This window comes from Halyomorpha halys, unplaced genomic scaffold (assembly GCF_000696795.3).
Source record: "Halyomorpha halys isolate HHAL.00 unplaced genomic scaffold, Hhal_1.1 Scaffold1210.1, whole genome shotgun sequence".
Lineage (NCBI taxonomy): Eukaryota > Metazoa > Arthropoda > Insecta > Hemiptera > Pentatomidae > Halyomorpha > Halyomorpha halys.
The window spans coordinates 42,167-62,438 of NW_027115484.1; the positions used below are offsets into that span (position 1 = coordinate 42,167).

Below are 20,272 nucleotides of genomic sequence, written 5' to 3' on the forward strand. Positions count from 1 at the left end.
GTCAATAGTGAAACAAAAATAGTTGTAAACTATTTTTGTTTCACTATTGACTGCAACCCTGACCATCTCCCTATATATCAATTTTTACGGTCAACTATACATACATATATATTATATTATTCCATTTGTTTGGTTCCAATACTATTATATTATTCCATTTCAGTTGCTGGAACTCCTTCCCTGATGAGGACCCTGAACAGTGAACGTAGAACAAGGAGGTCTTCGGCTTGCAATATCACCCTGCAGAAGAGTTTCCTAGCCAAGGCAGTTTTATCTCCTTTAGTCAAATCTTGACTCGAGGTAGAGCTAATTCAAATCAACTTTATTTTAAGAAAATAACTTTGTATTGCTCAGGTCATATTTATAATAATTGTTATCTTGAGTACAAATTGTGCCAAAAGATCTCTACTTATAATGTGTAATATAATATTATAAAATTCTGTAACTAGTTATGCGTACAAAAAAATGACAGATGTTTATCTTTGTATATTGTTTTTAACTTGAAATGTTGTATAATAAATTAAGTTATTCCCCCTCCCTCCTTCCTATATCCTAGTTCGTGTAAAAAACTCTTTTGATTCACTTGGCTATTTTAGTATATTGATTTATTATTGTAATTTTAATTTAATTTTTAGTTTTAAGACAAGAACGGTTGGTAACTCTGCCTAAATTTTATTTTCATTTAAAAAAAAAATATTTATATAATAAAATAAAAAAACATAATAAATATACTTGTATGTTGGATAATAAACAAAATAAAACTTAAATAAGAGAGAGGTTCATATAATCCCATTGTGGTCCCAGTATAGATTATTATGTTTAAATAATTAATTAAGTACATGTTATTTTATATAGCCCTTTAGTTGACCGAATAACTAACTTATATTTCAGAAAGAAATTTTAATATTTTTATTGCCAAATTCTTCAGTAGATTAGTACTAACATTCTCCTCTTGGCCATTTATTCAGTGCTTAATTAATACAGAATCCATAATAAAAATAAAAAGAAAAAAATTTCAGTTCATTTTGTCTATTAAAATTGTTATTGCATATATACAAATTTAAACTAAATTTTTAATTTAAATTTCATTAATTTTCATATATTAAATTTTTTTAAATTTAATTTTTGATAGTTGGTGACAAAACAGCAATATTTTTGTATATGATAGGTTTTTTTTTTTTTTTTACAATGAACCTGATAAAACGGTTTAGTGATGATTTACTTATTACTTTAAATTCATGCGTTAAAAATAAAACAAATATCGGAGCTGCTCTGAAAAGAGCAAAGAAAATTATTATAGGAATTAGAAAATCACTTTGAAATATTTATATCATGTAATTCTATAAAAAATTAACAGATACAATAATAAAATATCTCTGATCCTTTCCAATTCGGTTTTCGCTCTCAACATACCATACAATCCGCTTTATTGAAAATATCTCAAGACCTCCAATCCACTATAGATAATAATCATCAAATATCAATTTCAGTTCTTTTTGATTTTTCAAAAGCATTTGACTCAGTTAACCATAAGATCTTCCTCAATGAACTCCACGTCAAGTAGTGCACTGAAGTGATTCCTCTCCTTCCTGTCGCATCGTTCCCAAACAGTTATCATTGAAGCCATCCAAAAGATACAAGAAGATATTAATAGTATTAACACATGGGCATTAAGCAATGATTTGAACCTGAATACTGAAAAAACCAAGGCCATTCTTATTGGTCCCAAGTGCCTCCTTCATTCCCTCCCATACTATCCCCTACCCTTTCTTAACAACCAACCGATTCACTTCTATAATAAAAAACCTTGGAGTCACCTTTAATCAACACCTCTCTTGGAATAATCACATTTCCCAGATCACACGAAAATCCATCACTGTACTTAAACAATTCCTTAGATCTTGTAATTCCAATTCGACTACGGTTCCATGGTCTATGGATGGCAACGTGCAGGTCTAGAGTTAAGACTGAAGAGACTCATGAATTGTTTTGTAAGATTTATCTTTGGGTTTCCAAGGCGCTCTCAAGTCTCCCTCCCACTGGTATACCCAACCTCCTGAAGGCAATACCTCATTGGTGTGTTCCAATTCCAAGTTCTTAAAATAAAAAAAAACCTATCTTTATCCTTTATCTCCTCACTCTTCCCTCATCCATTCATTAAACACCAGATCTCAACCGACTGATTTATATAGGCCCTCCCATAGAACCATTTTCTTCATAAGTGGAACCTTTTTTTTGGAATTCTTTTCCTATCATTCAAAATATATTCTTTTCCACCTCCCTGAGTTCTTGTGCTATTTTATTTTTCACATCTTGATTTTCTCGCTGCTCTTCTCCAAAAATCCATTTCGATAGCTAACAGACTTTTCCAGAGTCCCCCCAGGAGTAGGATTAAGGACAAAGCTTTTACGTATATAAGACATGAACATCGGAAAAGCTGTTGATTAAAAGTTATCTTTATTAAATATAATTTGAAGATTTAGATTAAAAAATAATAACTGGAAGATTGCTGATTGACCGTGTGTATTGATGTATGGAATATGGTCTGGGTGCGGTCAAATAGTAAATGTATAGTAAAAAAGATACAAACACTTGACATAGTTACAAAGAGAAAAAAACAGGGGTATACAGTGAAACATAAATGAAAATGAATGAGACAGAATTCATACCTGTTTTGACGGAAGTCTATATTGGGAGGAGTGGGGATGGTAGTTCAGTACGTCACATAATAACGAAAATAATTTTAAAGTAAACAATTTAAAAATTATTAAAATTAGGTACACAATAAATGATAATATACATAATAGAGGGGGAGAAGAAATATTTACAAAATTATAAAATAAATGAATAATATCTAAAAAATAAATAAATAAATAAAAATATTGTCATGGATAGAAATACAAAGAAGAAATAAAGTTAAAATAATGGAATACAATATATGTAAGTGATTAAGAAAGACAATATACCAAATGAGTGGGGATACAGAGATATGTAAATATATAATAGAAAATTAATAATAAAGTAATTAATATAAGTACACTTAAGTAGGTAATACTTGAATATAAATGAAAAAGGAAGGATAGTAAATATAAAAATAATTAAATATGGGGTGAGGATTTGGAAAAACAAGAATAAAAGATATGACAAGAAAGTGGGCTTTTGAAACGCAGATCAAATAGAAAAGTAGTAGTATGAGGGTTTTATTATGTTCAAAATGTGTCAATATGTAAGGGAGATGCAGTATTTATCAACTTTATGATTGACGGAATTCTCCATTAAATTTATGTAAATCGACTCCGAGATAAGACGTTTTTTATAGTTGGAGACAGTGGCAAGAATAGAAGGATTGTCGAAATTAAAAGTATGATTCAGGTTTAAGACAAGTTCTTATAATTTAGAGGCAAGTGGATTACAGGAGTTGATAGAAGTTTTGTGCTGAGAACTGTGGTTCTTAAGTTGGTGTTTAGTTTCGCCGATATAGAAGGAATTGCAGGATGGGGTTGAACAGGGTATCCGGTAAACCACATTGGAACAGTGTAAGAAAGGAATAGATTCTTTCAATTTGGAAAAAAAGATAGGAAATATTGTTGTGGGACTTCAAGTCAAGACGTAGGGTGGGAATAGTGGATCTTAAAAATTTTTGAATTTTATCAGAAAAAATGGGAATATACGGAAGGGATCTGTACCGAAAAAGGGGTGGAGTGGGTTGAGGACAGGAGGGATTGGAGTAACACGGTTAATGTAAGAATCAAGTAGTTTGTTAATAATTTTAGGAGGAAAATTGTTGTTGACTAGGATCTGTTTAATATGTTGTACGTTGATCTGGTGGTATTGATGGTCAGAAAGAGAAAAGGATCGGTGGATAAGGTTCTTAGTAACATTAATAATTTGGTGATAAGGGTGTTGAGAAAAATAGTTGAGGAGTCTGCCATAATAAGTGGGTTCATATTCAAGTATTACCTACTTAAGTTTACTTATTATTAATTTTCTATTATATATTTACATATCTCTGTATCCACACTCATTTGGTATATTGTCTTTCTTAATCACTTACATATATTGTATTCCATTATTTTAATTTTATTTCTTCTTTGTATTTCTATCTATGACAATATTTTTATTTATTTCTTTTTTAGATATTATTTATTTATATTTATTTAATTTTATAAATATTTCTTCTCCCCCTCTATTATGTATATTATCATTTATTATGTAATTTTAATAATTTTTACATAGTTTACTTTAAAATTAATTTCGTTATTATGTGACATACTAAACTACCATCCCCACTCCTCCCAATACAGACGGTTCTCTCTGACTTTGACTTCCATCAAAACAGGTATGAATTCTGTCTCATTCATTTTCATTTGATTTTATCTATTATCTTTCTGTTACTATTACGTTTTCATTTATTGTTTATAACCTTTAATTTTTCTTATTAAATTTTACGTTTCACTGTATACCTCTGTTATTTTTTCTTTGTAACTATGTCAAGTGTTAGTATCTTTTTTAGCCGTGACGAAGCCCTGCAACGTGGGGTGAAACGTTGGCTCAAATAAAAATAGTACACCTATTTACTATTTGAGTTTTATTTGACCGCACCCGGACCATATTCCATTCTTCAAAAAATAATAACATTTCTATTTAACAAAACAAGAAAGTAGCAAAGGTTGTGCAACCTTTTCCTGATGAGTATTGCCTGCCTCAATTATAGTGACAAAAATCGCCTTGTTCATAAATTCCAATTCCTGAGGTATAATTGTATTTAGGAAACATTGAACAAATTAAAAAAAAACAAAATAAAGATAATAAAATGCTACTTGTGATCGGAATAAATCAATCATCAGTTCATTCAATTCAAGATTCACAATGTTCTTACATTTAGAATAATAAAAGTCCTTCTGAATAATAAAACCTTGAAATTATTTCTAAATATGAGGTACAAAGGGTTAAAGATGTAAATGAGGTAAAATTAAAAACAAAATCGATACATTAACAATATCTATTAACAATAATATTTTTCGAATTTAGTTTATAATTAATATAATAGACCGATGTAGGCATTCTCTGAAATACTATCAACGAGTATGTCATCATACAAATTAGTAGAAACTAAAATATCCATAACACTAATTTGGTCACGAGTCTTCTTACGCTCGGCGAGAATAGTTATAGATATGTACCAATACAATATAGAGAATTTCTAAAATCTATTTTAAAAAATAATTTTCTTTTTATAAACTGCGAAAAGGCCAAAAAAAATCACCAGCTTATAACAATAAACTATATAACTATAATATCTGCTTATTTCTTTACTTAACAGATATATCAATATTGTAGAAAGAATTTTTTTTTAAATTTATTTTATATAATACAACGCTCAAAAAGACAACAGTAGAAGGAATCTCAAAAGACAATAACCTTTCTTCTATGGAGCAATTAATAAAGAATATAAACTACAGCTGATGCGTTTGGTTCAAAGTTTGGCATCCAGCGACACTGCTCTCTAGATCGAGTAAGTTAAGAAAAAAATTAGGAAGCAATGAGGTCAAAATATAATAGCGATAACAACTGCCTATTAGATTAGGAGTCCAATAATCAAAGATATTTGCTAAATTTCAGAAAGCAAAATAACAAGTAACAAATTTCATTAGAAGTTGCTTAGCATTAATATAACTAAATGACTATATATTAGGCCTCTTGTATTAATGGAAAGGTTTGCGTTCAAAAGGAATTATATTGTAGCCTGTAACAACTTGTTACAAATCTACAAGACATTTTATACCAAAATAATAATTCGTTCATTTTGTACCAGACATGTGGAACTCTAAATCATTAGTTCCTATTCTATTAACGATATGGGGCTACCGGTCTTAGTAGTTATTACCATTTTCTTAATAAAGTAACAAATATAAAATTTTCAATACATAATTATTTTTTTTTGTAATAAATTGTTTTACTAGAAGTATATGAAATATCATCTCTCTATTTCATTACATAAAATAACCAAACCCTTTATATTGTCTCTTTAAAAATCAATATTACTAGAAGTATATGAAATATTTCCCTATATTATTATTCCCTATTTATTACTGAAAAAATCAAACCCGTCTTATATTGTCTCTTTATAGTGTAATATTATTTTTTTAAAAAATGAAAATACTTCCTTAATATGTAGGAACAATCAGGGAGATAGATCAAGATTTTTTTTTTTTTTCATAAGTTATAATTTTTAGTTTTCTAACTTTTTTTATATTACAGTTTTTTGGAAACTTGAAAAATAGGTACTATCTCCTTTGCATTTTTGCAGGAAAACCTTTCAATTTTATTTTATTTTTCATTGATCACAAGTCAGTAGCGCTCTATTTAACTCATCAACATCATGGAATTTGGTTTAACAAAAATGAAATTTTGCCATAAAAAGTATTCATTTATGCTTTCAAGCTCCCTAAATATTAAAAAAAGTGAAAATTAGCAAAAATAACAAATAAAAAGCTTAAAATGCTCTTCAATCATCATCATCTTTGCGAGAGAGTTTATTCAAAAAATGTAATCAACAGTTTTCTATTCAAAAAATCTTTTTTACTTCTTTGCTCTCATAGTCTTTTTATGCTACAATAAAAATGTTTTTTTCTGATTAATTAAAAATTTTGATTTCACATTGGGAGTAATAATGTCAGGTAGGAAAGAATTATCATTCAGGACTAAATATAAACAAATAGTTTCAAATTAATTTTGAAAATGTTACAGCAATGGTCAATTGTAAACCACCAATATATAATCATCTGTAAACGACCACTAGATGTTAATAATTATTGGAAGAATGCTGTTGTAAATAATTATTATTTACATCACAATACAATTATTTTATTTGAAACAGGTCAAGACCAGTAGGCTAATTTTCCCAACACTATTAATCTAGAGGAAGACATACTTTACATATTTGTTAATTGTACATACATATTTGTTCCTATAAGGTTTAAGTAAAAGTAGAATATAGTTAAAGGGTTGATTTCATTAATTTAATAAAAATGAGTAATTATCATTCCCAAGTTAGTTTAATAGCCAAAACTTATTTTTTCACTTTAAAGATGGTTTGGGCTGCGGTCAGGGGAGAACACAAAGAAGATAAAAACTTATTTATGATTTTTAATAAGATTCAAAAAATTGGAATAGAGAACACCTTCTGTGTTTAAAACAACATCTCACCCAATGAAAACATTAATAAATAGGCCTGGGTAAAATTATTAGTTTGAAGTAATTACGCTCAAATCTTATCAGTAAAATGAAGTTATTTCATGATTCATGAGGTTATTATTTATGAAATGATTATTATCTCCTGTGTTTTTTCCTGAATTTATAATATTAACCACAAAAATTTAATTTAAGTAAATATTGCAATGACGGCACCTATCATATAGTTTATGCTACGACAGTTGGACTATAACCATGGCTGTTATGTGTCTCCAGGCGTTCAATGTGATTGTAGCTTCACTGCCACAACATGTACTATTAAAAACAGACCTTCCACAACAGTAAATGTTATGACAGCAACAATCATAGTTTTCACCACTATAGTCACAGTGATGGTTGCTACAAAGAGTCACTTTGCAAATGGGTTTTAGAATGAAAAAGTTTCACAGCCGCTACATTTACCATTAATTATCAGACCAGATCTAGTGCAACAGTATTACACTGTCGTCCTGATAACAATCATACAGTTTGCACCATGGCAGTGGCTACAACAATTACTGCAATGATCATAAAATATGTCTGTTTAAAGTAGTGTACCTCCAATATTCTGGAATTTTAAACAATATTTCAGAAATATATTGATTTTTATTTCAATGAATGTTTAAAATATTAAAAGAAATAAATACAGCTAATTAATTATATAATTTAGATTATTTCAGCAATTAATCATTATTTTGGAAATAATTATTTTATGAAATAACAGATTAATAATAAAGTTAACAGTAAAGACTATGAAATATCAAGGCAACGTTTGTTCATCCATATCCTTATTTTTATTCAATTATGGTTATAATAGTTTTTGGTGTTTTTTCTCTGCACTAAACAACTGCCTTCATGACCCAGACTTCCGAAATGATTTTTCCATTAACTATGCTAATGCTAGGGAATGAACATGGCAGTGGACAATAAATTAAATTATTACAGAAGAGAGAATGAATCTAGTCAAGTCAGTTTTCTTATTTCTTAAAATTGACAATTATGTAATCAACCCTTAAATTGGATTGAAAACATCAAATATAAAAGTAACGGTAAAAGAAACTAATTGAGAAATAATTTTAATAACTCTTGGTGGCCACATTGCTTCCTAATTTTTCTATACTCCTTATACTTACTTAGCTAAAAACAATTAATAGAACTTTTTAATATAATTGATAACAAACTATTTTGATCGAATCTAGAACACATTTAATGTAATGAGATATAATATTCTAAATATTGTTTCTTTTAATCTAACGTACACATAATAAATAATAATAATAATTATTGCTCTCTTTTACAGAATGGCAATATATCAACTAAGTTCGTAGCTACTAATACAGAAAATCAAAAAAATATTTATGTTTAGAATATAAAATAATCATATTTCTCTAATAGTATTTAAGGTCGAGAGGACTTAAGAGAAATGATCCCTGCGTAGGGGTAGCTATTAAAAGATAAAAAAATATGGGGACAATGAATAAGAAACACAACTTTGATGGAGCTCTCATCAGGTATGAAACAAGTAGCCTAGGACCAGATCAACTTGACTAGAATAATAGCACAATTGTAGCTGTCGATAGCTATAGTGCTCGTCTTCATAATAATAGCACAATTGTAGCTGTCGATAGCTATAGTGCTCGTGCTCAGAGCTACAGCTACCGATTTCAAGTAAAAAACTCTACGCTGTTGGCCAGTCCAAATTCTACCTCTTCATTTTTATAGACATCCAGCATCTAAAAAAAAAAAAAAAAAAAAAAATTAAGTCTGTCGGAAAACATTAAATGAAAAATATTGATTGAGGAACATGATATAGAGATGAGATAAAGTTTGTCGAATAGAATCAAAGTTCTCAACTTTTAGGGTCATTCTGAGCTAAGGTTCCAATTTCTAACAAAATTATTACTCATACTTAGTTAATAACCATGTTAATGGTAAGTGTTATTGCTGTTCTAGCGGCAGATTGAAGTCATTTTGAACTTGTAAAAAATTGAATAAAGCGGGTGCAAAATAATATGTTGGGAGCTTAATGAAATTAATGAATAATATGTTGAGAGCTTAAAGAAATTAATCAATGAACAGATTACCTAGTCTGAGGTATCTCGCCTCAAATTGTCAAAGAGACCCAATAAGTCGTAATGGAAGAATAAACTAACTATATAAACATGTTAATTAAAAATTCCCCTAGATAATCTGCCAAATAGGTTGGTTATACCAACTGTTACATATACACAGCTCTTACAACCTGAAATTTAGTTGCCTGATAAGCTACTGGGTATCAAGAAAGGTTAAATGAGATATTTATAAAGATTGATTGACTTACACTATTAACTTCGGCTAACAAGTCTTGTTTCTGCTTCTCGTGTTTTACGCTCAATTTTTCCTTTTCCCTTCCTTGCTTAATCTGTTAACATTAAATATTATGAATGTTATAAGGTATTTAAATATACAATATTTCTTTGTACAATAATTTTGAATAAAATAAAATATATTAAAATAAATTGTATTCAATATAACTTGAGAAATTAAAAAAAAAAACTAATAATAATAAGTAATAAGTTATTTACTCGCAACGATAGAAATATAAAACAATAAAAACACATTTAGGGCCAAGTGCGGCGACACCCTTTAACTACGATTACTGAAATCTTAGTTATAGTTGATTATCACTCGTTGGAAGAAAAAAGTTCAAACTCAAATTTAAAGTAAAGCTTTACTGGGAAGGATGTCTGGATAAACTGATTTAGAGAGAAAATAGTAAACCAAACAAGGAACGACAATTGTATCAATTACAATCCGTTTTCTAGCATCAACATTTTCAATTTAATAAAATGGATTTAATTGAGATTGATGAATTGGCAGACAAATTGTAAACAAGTGTACATGGTAGATAAATCAAAGGATATCAAAAAAATATAGCATCAGATCTCTAATCCTAAAAATGTCAAAAATTTAAATTCGACACTACTTGATTTTGATAGCATTAAATTCAGTACCAAATTCATACGTGGTAAAACAAAATATTTGATAGTATGTGTAGAACAATAAGTAGTCAATTAATAGAAGGTATACCAATACCGATACCGATATATAGTAATAGTAAACTATAGCTATATAATAGATAGCATTTTTGCAACTCATTATATGCTCATATAAATAAAAATGTAATATTTTGATTATAATTGTAACAATAATGTCAATTGACTATCCATAAGTTAACTTTGATAGGTGACCTAGTACAGTTAAACTAAACACAAAAAACAAGTTGTTGGGTTACTAGAGTTTTTATCTTAGACTAATCTAAGTTAACCAATCGTACCATAAAAAATGAATCGGGGAAAACTTAGCACCAAGTTGTTGTTTTGTCTTGCAAAGCATGTCCACACACGGCCAATCATACCTGGGACCTCTTGGATAGGAGGTGTTTGATCATCTACCATACAGCATGGATTTCACACAGAGTAATTACCACCTCTAAAAAGCAGCAAAGCTGGGCACAAATCAGTTATAAATAAAATTGTCCATATCACCATAAAAACAATTTCAGTTATTAATGGCTCGTTAATAAATGAATATTGTATTCATGGCAATTAAGTTATTTATAACCAGTTTGTGCCCAGCTCTGGTTAAAGGATATGAATACTTTTGCAGCAATGTCGTGCTTTTGCAGATGCTCCTCACTTTAATTATTAATGGGTCGTTGATAAATGAATATTGTATTCATGACAATTAAGTTATTTATAACCAGTTTGTGCCCAGCTCTGGTTAAAGGATATGAATACTTTTCGCAGCAATGTCGTGCCTTTGCAGATGTTCCTTACTTTTTTTTTATATCCCCTGCCTGACCATTGCAGATGTACAGGAGGTGGAAGAGGGAACCGCTTATCCACCACCTTAACAGGATTTGAACCTTCCCCGCTGACTGCATGCTCAAGGGTGCAAAGGAAATGCCTCAACACACTTGGCTACAGCTCTTGTGCTCCTCTCCAGCCAGATATGGACAATTCAAAGTAAAACTACTTTGGAAATTTCACATCACTCAGGCATAGAGTGAGGTGAGGTACTATACAAGTCGTAAATATAGAGATAAGGTACTATACAAGTCGTAAATATAGAGGTGAGATACTATAGAAGTCGTAAATATAGAGGTGAGATACTATAGAAGTCGTAAATATAGAGATAAGGTACTATACAAGTCGTAAATATAGAGGTAAGGTACTATACACGTCGTAAATATAGAGGTAAGGTACTATACAAGTCGTAAATATAGAGGTAAGGTACTATACAAGTCGTAAATATAGAGGTAAGGTACTATACAAGTCGTAAATATAGAGGTAAGGTACTATACAAGTCGTAAATATAGAGATAAGGTACTATACAAGTTGTAAATATAGAGGTAAGGTACTATACAAGTCGTAAATATAGAGGTAAGGTACTATACAAGTCGTAAATATAGAGGTAAGTACTATAGAAGTCGTAATATCCTCCCCATATCTAAGGTTTCAGTAGGCTCAGGTCTTATTCTCAAACAGAAACAAAGGGGAACTAATCACATTTAATTAAATGCATATATTAACATTACCTGCTGCATTTTCCTCTCGTCTAGGAACTTCTTGGTGTTGTTTTGCTTCTTCTCTCTCAGTCTCCTGTCTCTTTCTCCTTTTGTCCGTAACGTTTTGTCATTCATAACTTCCTTCATCATCTCGACTGAAATTTTGGCCTGCTTAGCATTGATATCTTTCATTTCCCTGAGGAGAAATAAATAACTAAAGTAGAATTTGTTTTGAAAAAAGAGAGAATGCATCATATAAGAGAGTGAGCTCAAAAATGGGAACTTAAAAGGTCAAACTTATAATTTATTAGTATTAGAAATCCCAATAACTTATATTTTTAAGAGCCAGGGGATTAAAAATGAATTATTGAGATATTTAATTTATTAAAATTTCCAATAATTGGGAGAAAAATATAAGAAATAATAAAATTAATACAAAACTTTACATATACAAAGATGGAGTTAGAACTTGTAGGTATAAAAAGTATCGGTAATTTTGTTTAGATACAATTCTTGAAGATAGTTCTTTTCCATGGCTTTGTCAACCTAGATCACATCAATAGCAATGTCTGACTCTGGTAAGAAAAGACGTGCGTCCTTGATTTATTGTTTTACAATTTAAGGACTAATTCCTCAGACAGTTTTAAGTTTTCCCTATCAGTAAAGATCCCCCTCCCCCTAACATTTGGCCACTGCCCAAATGGAGGAAATGTGCAAAAGTTCAAGGTGTTCCTTTATTTTAAGAAAGGCTTTTTCATTCCTGAGGAAATTTTAAATAATGTAAATGTACATTAACTACTCACGACTGTTCCACCTTTGTAAACAATTTTTTATTGGGCTATAGCTAATATAGGCAAACATTGTCCACTATGTTCATTTCAGAATAAAGTGAGCGACTAAGAAGCTCCTTCCCACCCTGAATACTCTCAAGGAATTATATCATTTCTTTCCCGCAATAAAATATCTTAAATCCCCTCAGAGGCTGTTGATAAAGCTCGTGTTAGTACCAAAAATACGATAAAAATATTCTCATGTAATGTACAATTATTAAAATAAAATAAAATTTCTCATCTTTAAAAGCAAACTGAAAGAAAGATAGAATCTGACAAAATATGAGCTTAGGATGGAAGATAATAGATAATATACCTGTCATGCTTTCCCTCGAGCTGCTTCATCTGACTGAGATGGGCTTGCTCCATGAGCCTCGTGAGGGATTCCTGCTGCTCGGTGATGTGCTGCTTCTTCATGGCCCAGATCTCCTTTCTTTGCTTTTCAATCATCTCTGACCATTGCTCCACCTGGCTAGCAACCGCCTCTTTTACTTCTGCTTCCTTTGATACATCGTTTTTACTAAGAAATGAAAAGTGTGATTAGTAGTCAATGGTTTTTAAATAATTTTATGAAAATTAATATAATTTATGAAGGATTATATCGTACTTAAGATTATAAAATGAATATATTAATTATCATGGTGGTTTCATTCACAAGTTCTAAATAAATTTCTTAAAGAAAGTAAAAGCCAAAAATATTTGTTTTTGAATCTTCCAACAAAAATGTAACCATAGAGATAATAAACACCAGATGAGATAAATATATTACTTCTTTGTTTGAATTGTGGCTAATCTTATAAAAAAAGTTTTGATTTGATTTTGAAATGGATGCGTTATGAGGATCAACCAATTGGTAGGGATTGTTTTTTCCTCAACACTAGTCCCTCTATAGACTGTCCTCAAGCTAGAGGGTTGTCAAAAATTGACCCTAAACTACAGTATAATCTATGGAGAAAGCAAAAAACAAACTCTTTTTAACAATGTCCAACTATTTGAGCCACTTTTTTCTTTTTTTTAATAAGTAAACCAGAAATAGTTTTATGTTATTTTTAAAAATGTTAAATAGAACTAGCGTTGCTCCACAAAGCAATCTCTTCACTTAGCTAATACGCTCTACCTCCTCAAAGTGATCTCTTTACTGAGCATATACGTTCTACCAAAACCAACTGCACATAAAAAATAAAATAAACTATTTGTTCTTTTTTTGACCGCAACCCTGACCATCTTCTTATATTTAAATTTTTACGGTCAACTATATATATATATGATTGGAGAAGTTTGTTGGGGGGTGCGGTCAGCAAAGAACAACATAAATAAACAAAACCATATTTATTTATTTTATGCCAACGTTTCGACCTGAGTTTCAGGTCTTCATCAGGGGTTATGGTGTAGAAGGTAGGCCTGCAACTGCAATATATATATATATATACATATACATATAAAAAAATATAAGTTGAAGGTTATTGACATTATTCAATTTTGTTTTTCCATCTAATCAACCCTAAAACAGATTGAGTTGTGTCATGAAGGTTATCTTCGAATTAATGTTTTACCTTTAAACTTCAAATTGATTTTATTCAAGTTCCAATTTCCCTATAAAAATATTATATATATTTATTAAGACTAAATGACTAATCGCAAATTTTTATGGCTATTAATAAATAGTTGTAAGATATTTTAGTTTTCTAGGCCGTAACCCTCATTAATTAATTACCTAAAGTTGACTAAATATATAAAGGGTCTAGGAAATCTCACATTCTCTACTTGAGCAAATTTTATAGTTAAAGTGAAAACCCTCTAATTCCAATAAAACAAAGTTGTTTTAGTATCACACTCTTAATAAAAATTAAAACTGATTCAAATAACTGCTCATCATAATAACCAATTATATAGTCACCACTTCAAATGAGCATAGTTCTCGCCTGCCCTGCCCTGCGTAGTTAGACATAATAGGATACTCTAATTGCAAAGCAACTATCTTTTATCTCACTGTAGAATGAGTAAGTAAAGTTAGGCCCAACCAGAGCTAGGCAGAAAAGAGAAGAAAAAATGAAGCAGATATGACAACTAATCATATTAGAAAATCGAAATAATAAGCAATCATAATGTGTTTTGTTATATATATAGCTTCTAGAAATCTTCTGCTTTTTGCCCATGTTAATATTTAGCTGACACTAAATTACCCACATTACTATTTAGGTCACAATAAATTACCCATGTTAATATTTAGCTCACACTAAATCAACCATGTTCTTGAAGCAAAAGATATTTAAACTTATTAGATATTTCAGTACTTATCTTTCCCTCCTCTGCGACACAACCCCTGATGAAGACCTGAAACTCAGGTCGAAACGTCGGCATAAAATAAATAAATATGTTTTTGTTTATTTATGTTGTTCTTTGCTGACCGCACCCCCCGACAAACTTCTTAAAATATTTAAACTTATATTTTTGAAAGAAAAAAAAAAGCAAGTTTAAAATCTTATTAAAATATGAGATTATTCATGTTTTCTATAAAATTTGCTCAAGTGGAGAATGTAGTTATAGCATCCCTTATTGTTATTATTATTATTAAAAGAGCTCTTGAAACCAATTGCTAAAATAAATGCCAAATAGTAATAAGTTAATAACTGTAAATATTTTTGTTTACTTTTTGCCTTTGACAAGCTTCTCAACGGCCGCGCACTGTTGCTTCTGCATCATAAGTCTTTCCTTTGAATGCTTTTTCTGTAGTCCTTCAAGCTGCTTATGTTGCTTCCTTTGGATTTTTACAAATTCTTTTTCCAGCTTGAGGTTTTCAATTGTTATCACTTCGAACTGAATATCCTCAACTGAAATAGTTCATAATACCAATCCAATTTTAAAACAACTAATAATAACAAAATATTACATACATGGAAATGAAGAATAATCAACAGAGGTGAAAATCAAAATTATGGGACAACATTCATGAAGTTATTAATTTCCTGGATATTGAGATGCTAAATACAAATTATCGGACTTATCTGCTGTTTGTTTCCTAGATATTGCAAAGCTAAATACAAATTATCGGACTTATCTGCTATTTATTTCCTGGATATAGCAACACTAAATCCAAAACTTCAAACTACATTTTTTTATAAAATAAAGGTTTGAATGAATGTTGAACTTTGATGCACGTACTATCTGCTGCTAGTTTTAAAAATGATAAAGGGTATTCAAAGTATTGTAATATTTAGATATACTCTTTCATGAGTAAATAGTTATATTTTTATATATACTATATCATATAGTTATTTTTTTTTTATATAAATGGTTTTTAATATGTTTTTATTTTTATGTACCGTTTCGGTATTGTTTATTTGTTGTATTGAATCAAAAAAAGCAAGCTAACCAAATTTGTTCAGTCACATATAGAGTGGAAAAGATTGTTATTCAAAACAAAGAAGATGGGAGTGCGTGTGCTCCCATGTTCAAATATTTTAAAAACTTTATTTAACTTCCCATCATAATTATAGTTACAGTAAATTTAAGAAAAAATAGAAGTTAAGAATAAGTATTAAAGAAAATTATTCATAAAAGAAATCATAAGAAAAAACTCAAAACTGTAGTGCTACAATCGTTGTTGAGAATGAACACCTAGAGAAGGGGAAGGAAGAAAACTTGGTTTTTGGAACATCCGTTGTTTAGGGGGGAGAGGAATGAGAGCTCCTGAACAGTCTTGGTCTCTCTCACTGGTAGACATCTTGAAAAAGAAGACATCTAGAATCGTCTAAAAAGTTAAAGTGACTCTTTGTTTTGGATCGCCAGTGAATGAGATGAGTGAAAACTTTTAGAGGACAAATGCTTTGTTAACAGTCAGTCTTTGTTTGCTGAAAGCTTGTTTACAGCAAATGTTAGTTTGTTGAGAAAGAAGAAAAAGAAACTTCAATCATCGAAAGAAGATTATGTAATTGGTTAGTTTTGTTCCTAACTAGAATTTAATACATTTGTACAATAGCTATTAATTTAGATTAAGTAGTATTTGTAGAAAAGTGTCTGTTGTGATTGCCTAGAAATCTGCCCTGAGTTTAAGAGATTATATATAATTAAAAATAAAAATTCTCATATTTATTTAATATTTAATCTTCTTATTTGACCTTGTCACTTTCAAAACTATACTTTAGAAATGAGAATAAGTAAAAACATATAAAATTCCTTTTATTTTATTTTAAATAATTTTTGATTATTACAGTATATTTTTAGTTCTTAAAATTACCACCAGATGATAAACACGCCAAACTTAAAGATTCACTCTGAACTATACTTTAGAAAATAAATTTTGGAATTAGGGTGACAGTATGTAAGTTATCATAAAAAGAAACAGAGAGTTTACATTAAAAGGAAAACAAAAGTTGTTTTGATTTCAGACACTTTATTTTAAATTAATTACTATAAATATATTAATATCTACTATGAATCCTGCATATTAATGTAGCTGTGGCTGTGGTCATAGATTATAAGTTGCCTAGTCAAAAAAAGTTCTAATAAACTTTATGTATTATGACCATCTCCCAAGCTGCTTCCTATAATCGGTAATTCTCAAACAATGAGCAATATCCAAGCCCCACTATAATTAAATATTTTCAAACATTCACTATATATTCATGTTAGTTCCAATACGGTGTCGGAAAACATCTCTTTGAAATATATATATATATATAATTAATTATATTGCAATACCATCAGCACTCCAATTCTCATTGCCATGGTAACTTTATTTTTATATATCTCTTGTTTTGCAACATTTGGTTATTGTTTAAAAGCTTACAAAACTGATTTAAATAAATTTTGGTCATGTTAGAACAGGCTGTAGGATATTTAAAAATATGTACCAGAAACAAAAAAAAAAAATCTAAGACAAGTAAAATGCTCAAAATGAAAACAGAAACTTTAATGACTTGTGGAACTTTGTAATATCTGGCCGCCCAGAAATTTTAAACATAATGTTGACTGGAACAGAAAAATAACAGATGAATGGAATATGGTCCGGGTGCGGTAAAAAAAAACTCAAATAGTAGATAATTATACTATTTTATTGAGTCAACGTTTCGCCCCACGTTGCAGGGCTTCTTCAGGGCTAAAAAAGATACAAACACTATCATTACAAAAATAAAAAAATTATAAACATAAGTGTAAAATAACAGGGGTATAAAATGAAAATTAAGGTATAATAAGAAAAATTAAAGGTTGTAAATAGTAAATTAAAAGGGTAATAGTAACAGATAGATAAGAGAAGAAGCCCTTTTTAGCCCTGACGAAGCCCTGCAACATGGGACGAAACGTTGGCTCAATAAAATAGTATAATTATCTACTATTTGAGTTTTTTTTTTACCGCACCCGGACCATATTCCATTCATCTATACACACGGTCAATCAATAATCTTCCAGAAAAATAACAGGTTGGCATGTTTTGAATTACCATTTTATGGGCTTGTCCTTTTGTTAAATAAAAAAAATTTGCATTTTACTGTGGTTAATTATTGTCATCCTTATGAAATAGGATCTTAATCTGAGAAATAATAATTGGGAAGTAATTCAATATTAAATGATTTTTTAATTTTCAATATTTAAGTTCATTTTATCATTGTCCTAACAGTTTATTGCTTCATTGTCAGGGTACCTTTTTGATCATGATAATACAAATTAAAATTTGATTAATACATTTTGAAAAAACAAAACACATAACAAAAAAAAGTAGTAGTAGGTGTAACTCATCTCGCTAGTTGATAAATCAGTTGCAATACCACAGGCCACGGGCCACTAAGCTAAATATTTACCAATCAAAATTATTAATAACATCTTAAATTCCAATCTCTTAAATCTTAAAATAAATGCTTGGTGCCTATAAAAATATTATTCACAGTTTACAAATAATTTCATCAAAAGAGGCTTCAAGAATATAAAATAATTTAGCAATAAAGCTGTTTTCTGTATATAAATTGTAAATTGTATTCTTTTCCAAGTATAAATAAAAAGTTACCTTTCTTTTCTTCCTCCTTGTTGGCTTTTTTAGAATTTTCGCCGGATCCTATCGCAAGCCCCTGAGTGTTGATATCAGTTTCTTCAATTCCCATTGCCTTCATTTGCTGTGCTCTCTTCTCCTGGGCTGACAGGAACGCCCGAGGGTCAGATAGGGCATCCATAAAATCTACAGAAACAAGTATAAAAAATAAAATAAAAACAATACCTATGATATAAATTTAAAAAAAATAATAAAATACATCAAAATGAGTTTATTAGTAAAGAATAAACTCTGTTCTTAGTTGATACTACAATAAAGATTTGACATAAAATGAAGAGAAGACAAGTTAAATACACATCTTACTTACATACTGGCAATTAACACGTTCTTTTCTGTTAATTAGTTAACACAAGGAAACTAATAACCATTTTTAACCTTGGGTTTTATTGAAATTTTCAACAAAAATTTATGGTGGAATTAGAAAATTGTTTTTTAAGGTTTTTATATGACTATGATAAGAAATATGAACATAAATTAACGCTTTGATGTCAGAGGATATTGATAAATATCTTATGTGTTGACTCTCTTTCTTATAACTTTGGCTACTACATTATAGAATACATTTATTCATCCTAGTATCATTGCTAATATTGGTCAAATATTTGATTTGAAAGAGTTTATTAATTTTTTTAGTTTGTCTTTCTCAGTCAGCGGTCCCTAAAACAGATATATCCGTTGAGAACTGTAAATCAAAAATTTGACTAGGACAATACTTTTCTTATGTAGGAGGCAAAATAAAAAAAAAACTGATGAAGTTAGTTTATTTTGAAATAATTATTAAGGAATTTTTTTTTTTTTTTCTCGTGAAACATTTAAGAATGAATGGGGAAAAAAGTTGTATTTTTAAAGAATCTAAGTTATGGAATCAATGTTTTTTAAACTTATTACTTGAAACAATTTTAATAACAAACCACATTACCTTCGAAGCCATCGGGAACATATATTTTGAGCTCAATGTTGCAGAAAAGCATAGGGAGTGACATTGGAAAGTTGGCCTCTGTCCTGAGGGAGATGTGCCTATAGCCAGCTTGGAGGCCGTCCAACGGCAGTATTCTCTGCCCGAGCAACTTCCCGTTCTCATCGTACACTCCGAATCTCAACACGGCAAGGTCTGGCAAAACTACCTGGCAAGAAACACTAAACTTAATGCAATTTATCAAGTATATTTAATGGAAGGCTAGATATATTTTTTAAGTCATTATTAAGATGATACATTCTCCCTCCCAACAATCGTTAGGTCTTACCTATATATTGTATTATCCTCTTATTGAGTAAATAGTTATTTTTTATATATAAATGGTTTTTAATATGTTTTTATTTTATATATATCGTTTCAGAATTGTTTATTTGTTGTATTGAATAAAAAAAAGCAAGCTAACCAATTTTATTCAGTCAAATATGGAGTGGAAAACAGCTAAAAAAGCCAGATGGCAGCGCTATCCTGAAGTCGGTAGAATTGTTGCCATGTTGAGCAGATTCAAGAAAAAATAGAAGTTGATAATAAGTGTTAAAGAATAATATTCATAAAGAAAGTCATAAGCAAAAGCTCAAAACTGTTGTGCTGCAATCGATGTTTGCATCGAACATCTAAACAGGACTCTTTGTTGAGGATCACTG

General features: G+C 29.7%; 2 protein-coding genes across 11 annotated transcripts in view; one reads left to right on the forward strand and one right to left on the reverse strand.

Annotated features, from left to right (window-relative positions):
* Positions 1-20,272, forward strand: part of LOC106688814 (disks large-associated protein 5) — a 67,286-nt gene that overhangs the window by 37,621 nt on the left and 9,393 nt on the right. The window contains exon 13 of one of the 3 annotated variants that reach the window (XM_014433460.3): positions 164-300. In XM_014433460.3, coding sequence (XP_014288946.1) covers positions 164-294 — 131 coding nt within the window. In that variant the 3' untranslated portion in view covers positions 295-300. Of the gene's footprint in view, positions 1-163; positions 748-20,272 lie in introns of those variants that run through there. The other 2 variants (XM_014433459.3, XM_014433461.3) reach the window with 2 other exon arrangements.
* Positions 4,989-20,272, reverse strand: part of norpA (no receptor potential A) — a 133,825-nt gene continuing 118,541 nt past the window's right edge. For all 8 annotated transcript variants that reach the window (XM_067052532.1, XM_067052530.1, XM_067052531.1 and 5 more), the window contains 7 exons: positions 19,575-19,779; positions 18,614-18,781; positions 15,263-15,443; positions 12,929-13,132; positions 11,813-11,978; positions 9,554-9,634; positions 4,989-8,966 (listed from right to left, as the gene is read on the reverse strand). In XM_067052532.1, the coding sequence (XP_066908633.1) occupies positions 8,898-8,966; positions 9,554-9,634; positions 11,813-11,978; positions 12,929-13,132; positions 15,263-15,443; positions 18,614-18,781; positions 19,575-19,779 (1,074 nt within the window). In that variant the 3' untranslated portion in view covers positions 4,989-8,897. The remainder of the gene's footprint in view (positions 8,967-9,553; positions 9,635-11,812; positions 11,979-12,928; positions 13,133-15,262; positions 15,444-18,613; positions 18,782-19,574; positions 19,780-20,272) is intronic.